Here is a 6,118-nt window from a genome sequence, read left to right as displayed (position 1 = left end):
CCCCCCAAAAAACCCCCCCTATCCCAATTAAAAGCCTAACTCGGCTCCGTTGACCCTCTAAGAGTCCCTGACTCAAACCCTGCGATACAGCCCGGCCCTTGTCCAGGAACGGTGGGCGCCGTGGAGCTGCTGCAGTACCTTATCCAATCGCAGCTTGAGACTTCATCGCATCTCACCCCCAGCTGCCCTTTGGAAACAACCCACCCTCATCACCCCTGTCACAGTCAAGTCAGACTAGACCTCTTTCAGGCCTCGTCGCAAATCCCATTACCCTTGACGCACTGATAGTGCCCTTACAATACCACCTTATGGGCATCTGCTGTCGATTCTGTCCCTTATTAGGCCATGTAATTGTACTGGACCGCACTGTACCGCAGACAGGGACCCCTCCAGAGTCAGAACAAGAAGGCTTCTACCTCTTAGTCTTAGGTCTACTTAGTCTCTCTCTGGCTGGGTCCAGGGGCTTGCATACATACTACTTACATACGATCCGCCGGCTGAACGAGACGAGACCCTTAGCACCAGCCGAACCCGCGACTTGGTCAAACAAGGAGTCCTGATCGACAACACGCTCACGCCTCTTTCTACTCTACTGTACTATTCTTCTTCCACCTCTATCTCAACCTCTTTCTTTTTTTCCCACCTCAAACTCGTCCTTGTCACAGGTCGACTGCTTCTTTTTTGGCTATTGGTTTTGCTTTTGCGACGCTGCAACAATCTATCTGGCGTCCTCGATCGCCTTTGTTGCTGCAAGGTACGTCTACCGTTACTTCTCCTTCATTTCCTTTCCCCAAGCAAACACGGTCAATATAGGTAGGCAAACTGCTTCTGCTGCTGACCTGCAATCGCATTGGTGGCATCGGCTTGCGACGTTTGGCGCTCCCGTGTCCGTCAGCTATTGTCTTGTCCAATGGTTGAGTCGTCGTACATCTGCGACTTGTGGTTACGCAAAAGCAACTCTCCGTCCCTCCACTCCGTTCAACTTCCGCGCCTCACTACGTCTTATGCGACTCTGAATTAACAAGAATCAGCTTTATCTCGCCGACCCATATCGTTGCTGTTCAGCCATTGCGACTTCTATCCGCCCACTCCCCCCAGCATTTCGCAAGCCCACAGGATAGGAGCCGGGACCCCAATCCCAATTCTACGCCTACCCGATCGATCGATTGCGGCTCGCCTCGTACAAAGCAAACGAAGGCATACCCTCAACGACTGGACCCTGTCCCGACTCTTTCTTTGTTTTTCTTGAGGGTGACCTCGGCAGGTCTGCCCGCCAACAGATATAGATCGCAACCATGGCGACCCCCAATGGCGACCCGGCTGTGTCGCGGCCAACCTCTGGCATCATCTCTCCTCGCGACATGAGATCTAGGACACAAAGTTTCTCTAGCGACCGACCTTCCACCATTGCTCATAGTCTCATGTCGCCACCACTCTCTGTCTCACCTTCGGCGGCCTTCATTGCCGCTTCGGCCGCTTCTCAAATTATTACCAACGATCATGATAGCCATGCCGATACCTGGTATGATCAGCATGGCATCGAGCCTGCCAGCGACCCCGCGCTTGTCACGATAGAGGCTCTCCAACTTGTCAACAACTTTCTGGATCAATTGCTTTTCAACTTTCTATCCAGGTCACACGCCACCACACTTGCCAGCCTACGACCCGCCGTTTCTGATGTATTGAAACCGAAACTCGCAAAAGATGCCGTCAACAATGCCGACGAAGAACTACGTGAATACCTGGGCGAAGGCGATGAGGACGACTTCGTCCCGCCCCAAGGCGATAAGGCGCGCGATTGGGACCTGGAATTGGTTTGGAAGCGCACCCGTCTTCGATGTATGGTGTATTCTTCTCTGGGCGATATGGAGGAAGAAGATGAGGACCTGTACATGGAACAGGAAAACCTCGAGTTTGGCGCCAATGAACAGGCCAGCGAAGTTATCTCACCCGCTGTCGCAATTTTCCTCACCTCTGTTATAGAGTATATGGGCGAGCTCACCCTTACTGTTGCGGGTCAGGCCGCATACCACAGATTGCGGGCGAAATTCCAGAAGGAGATCAGTGAAGGAACCCGAAACCCTACCGATGCCGCTGATCGCATTGTTGTGGAAGAGCAAGACATGGAGAGAGTGGCACTCGACCGGACACTGGGGCGATTGTGGAGGGGTTGGAAGAAGCGGATACGGTCGCCTGTTATTGACCTGAACGGCCGCCCTTTTTCAAGGGCGTCTGACGGACATCCGAGACAAGACAGTGCGCTCGGTGACTCACCTGCTCTCAGCAGAGTTGCTACCCGTGATGATGAAGCCGAAACTCAAACTGAAGTCCCTGAGCCTTCCCAGATTGCGCTCCCAATGGGAGACAAGGACGTCGATGAAATCGAGGTTCCTGGTCTGGCATATTATAGTGATGAAAACGACGAAGAGGAGGACGAGGAGCCAGCAGAAGAAGCTAGCAGACGCCGACCAAAGAGCCTGTTAATTACGCCACTAGGAATTATCCAAGGCCTCCCCACGCCCACTCTGTCGCAGCCCAACACCCCTGACTTCACTGGTCGCAAGCGTTCGAACTCACTCCCAACGCCTGGCGCCTCCCCATACCGTGCTGTTGTGAAACGCTCAAAGGAAGGTGTCTCCATCGATACAAGCGTTGATGAAAATAAGAAAAACCTGTCTGAAGATTCGAAGACTGAGCAAAGCAGTGACGGTCAGTTAGAGACTGGCGAGGAGAAGCCAAAGAATGAGCTTGTCCCAGAGCCTGCGGCAACCAAAACCCAGCGGTTGTCAAAGATTATCACAAGTCGTATCCAGTCACGGCAGGAGATGGCAGAGGAGGATCCAACGTACGAGAAGGCGGAGATCTTGACCTCAGCTCGAGTGTCCGTGGCCGGAAGCTCCTCGCCAGCACTCTCTGACACTGGCGGTCCCTTCCCGCTTAAAAGGTCCTCGAGTGTGCACTCGGCTCGTATCATCGACGTCGCGGGTCCTAAGAGCCCCAGTGGATCTCGGTCACCTTCGGCCGATGCGGCAGATCGTATCCGCCGTGCGAGTCTCACAATTCAGTCCAGCAGTAGTGTGCCTAACAGCGCCAGTGCAACTGATTTACAGGCGCAGAATACCTCCACCGGTCCGACTCGTCCCACTGTTACAGTTCCCAAGAGCCGCTCTCCCGTCGATGCTATGAGAGGGTCAATGTCCAGCGCTGCAGCGGTCACAGGCTCAGACGAAGAGGTTGACCGAAATCGAAGTCGGGAACAGAGGCCTCATAAGTATTTAGCTTACCACCCGTCTACCCCGACTGTCCCTGAGGCTGCTTCACCAACTGAGAGCAAACGACCTCAAGGCATTATTGGAGCTCAGTCACCAGTCCTTCAACAATCATCTTCTGCTCAGTCAAATCGACATGCTTCACGAAATGAAAAGGTTCCTACATCTCCCACTCACAGCATTGGTATGGTTTCGATAGAACGAACAAAGACAAGAGATTCGGATGAAGAGGGCGGAAGTGCGCAGACCCCACGACCAACTCATACTTCAGGCTCATCAGCCTCTTCCGGTATCAGTCGTCTCAAGGCTGTGAGAACCTCTGAAGATAACGGTAGCCGTTCTAACGTCGCCCGCAATTTTGAGGAACTGATTCAGAGCAACCAAACCATCACCTACACGTTGACTCCGGAGAATATGCGTAATATGGATGTGAGTAGATTATAATTGTTTGGGCTGGCAGTAGGCTAACAAGGAACAGCACAATCAACCTCTCGACACCTCGACTTTCAAGGGGCCAAGGAAGAGTGAGGACAGCCGGGCGCACCACCGATCCAAATCTTCGTCAGCGACAGCCGACATCAAACGATCATCCCCCAACAACCGGCTTGCCGATGACAGGTCAAGGCCTTTCCCAGCGCCTAACACAGGAAGACCTCGTATGTCGGCGGCGCCCAGAGACGCCCGTGTCCCTAGCGAATCTACCGCAGATTTTGCAGAATTTATCAAATCTACTGGTCCTGCGGGAGACAGCCGTCCAACGCAACTTCGAAATGTGAGCAGCCCAAATACCCCTGGCAAATCCAGCCTCGATGGACGCCGAGTTTCGTCGGCAAGCAATCGAAATCGCTATAAACCTCGTGATGCTGCGTTGGAGTCTCGTAGTGGTAGCTCGGATCTAATCGACTTCATCCGACAGGGACCTCCAGGCGCAAACAGCAACCGAATTCCTCACAACATCGCACCATGGGACACGACCGGCGCTGCAGAACCATCAGGTGGTAAGGCCGTTGACGCTAGCATCCCCGATATTCGATACAGTCAAGCATCGACTCACGGCACCGAATCGTCAATGCCATCCATTCACTCGTCCATCAACTCTAACACAGCTCTTCTAAAGAACAAAGGTCCATCTGCGCCCGCTAACAAGATGTTTGACGACGATGACATGATGCCCAAACGAAAGACCAGGCGTGTCAAGGATCCCTACGCCATCGACTTTAGCGACGAGGAAGACGAGGATGATGAGGTCTTGCTCGCAACACCCAAACCTCCCGTTAAGAAAGAAGAGAGTTTGGCAGAGTTTCTTATGAACTATGAGCCTCCACCTGAGCCTGTTTCAGTTCCCATTTCACAGAAGATGCCAAAGAAGAAGGCCAGTGCACCAAGTCTCATCGGAAGGTTCACCCGCAAGGAAAGCCAGTCTAGCAACTCCCCTACATCTCCTCAAGGCAACGACTCCCGATCTCTCAGCAGCCGCGCTGGCCTTAGGAATTATATTCCTATCCAGGTCAATGTCCCGTCAGGCTATGATAAATATGGACAGCCCACGGGCGAGAACCAGAACCAATCTCGACCGCCACCTGTCTCTACGGCTTCCTCTGGACGTCGTGTGCCCATGAAGAAGTTTGAGCCTCGAGATGCAACCTCCAATGTTTCCCGTACTTCAGACCTAGCGGCATTCCTCCGCACATCCGAGCCACCACCTGAGCCCGTGACTGCTCCCTCTCCTCCCGTCAAGGAAGAGAGTGGCAGTAGCCTGTCAAAGATGTTTGGCCGCCGAAAAAAGTAATCAACGACCCAAACAAAACTTGAGATCTGATTCATTCTGTGCACTTTGTCGTTGGAGAAGAACCGTTATAGACCATCATCTTATACGCTCACGAGCTCATGTACTTTTTAATTTCTATTACTGGATGTCAACCCGCGTTTTAGGAGTCCCGGGACCTGGATTCAATTAAACACTGGGTTATTGATGCCGCATCGAGCGGATTTCTATCGTTTGGTTTCTCTGCCCGAAAGGACACTGCCAACCATTCTGGATGCCTGTTGGGGCAGATTTTATCATATGTTGCAAGATGCAACTCTACATAGCGTAGATCATGGAAGCTAAAACTGGCGGCAATTTGGAGAGAATTTGTATAAAGACAGACACGTCCAAATTATTGCACTTGTGAATAAATGGTGACTAGCCGTCCACTCTTTGAACCATGTCAGATGATGTATCACTTTCCCCATCTCGGAAGTTACGGTATTTGTATATCTCGAATGACTGCGCACAGGCAATCCTTCGAAAGCCCATCTCATGCCGTGTCACCACTTGCCTCTTGCCTGCCGAGACCACACCAGAACCTGCACTTTTATGCACTTCCTGCTTTACATTCAAGTCAGACATGCACGATGTGCTGTTAAATCCGATCCATGGCTTTAAGCGGGCGTTTCTACATTTGCAGATGGACCATCAAACCTTGTATAGTTACACGTTATTGGAATTCAAAGTTACAATGCTCTGTTCCTCGGAAAGATAGGGCTGCGTTTCTTGGTCTAGTATTGGGAGGCCTCCTAAGTCCTTGGTGTCAATGTAGCTGACATCTTTTGTCCTCGCATGCATTTGATCTTCGATGCTGTGTGCAAGGCCGCTCGTCTTGACACCAAATGGATAGAAGTTCTACTGCCGTGACCGAAAGGATTCCTTGCATTTATGCAAGGTGATCTACATGTGCCGTAATGCAAGACAATGCTAGACAGAAAAGTAAGAAACTCTCATCGGTTCTAGTATGAATATGTATTGATTGGTTATATAGTCTCTTGACATATCAGTATGCTAACCCCTTATGGTCATGAGTGAAGCT

At 51.7% G+C, this 6,118-nt stretch overlaps 1 protein-coding gene across 1 annotated transcript; it reads left to right on the top strand.

Annotated features, from left to right (window-relative positions):
- Positions 1-1,295: 1,295 nt before the first annotated feature.
- Positions 1,296-5,058, top strand: FIESC28_11220 (uncharacterized protein; the record flags this gene model as incomplete). The annotated part of the gene is made up of 2 exons (XM_031165347.1): positions 1,296-3,698; positions 3,748-5,058. The coding sequence occupies 2 exons, from the start codon at positions 1,296-1,298 to the stop codon at positions 5,056-5,058; spliced, it is 3,714 nt and encodes a 1,237-aa protein (XP_031010603.1).
- Positions 5,059-6,118: the final 1,060 nt, after the last annotated feature.

Source organism: Fusarium coffeatum, assembly GCF_003316985.1.
Source record: "Fusarium coffeatum strain FIESC_28 chromosome Unknown BRIP53273_contig_375, whole genome shotgun sequence".
NCBI classification, from domain to species: domain Eukaryota; kingdom Fungi; phylum Ascomycota; class Sordariomycetes; order Hypocreales; family Nectriaceae; genus Fusarium; species Fusarium coffeatum.
The sequence above is the reverse complement of the archived record's forward strand: the minus strand, read 5'-3'. Positions and strand labels throughout refer to the sequence as shown.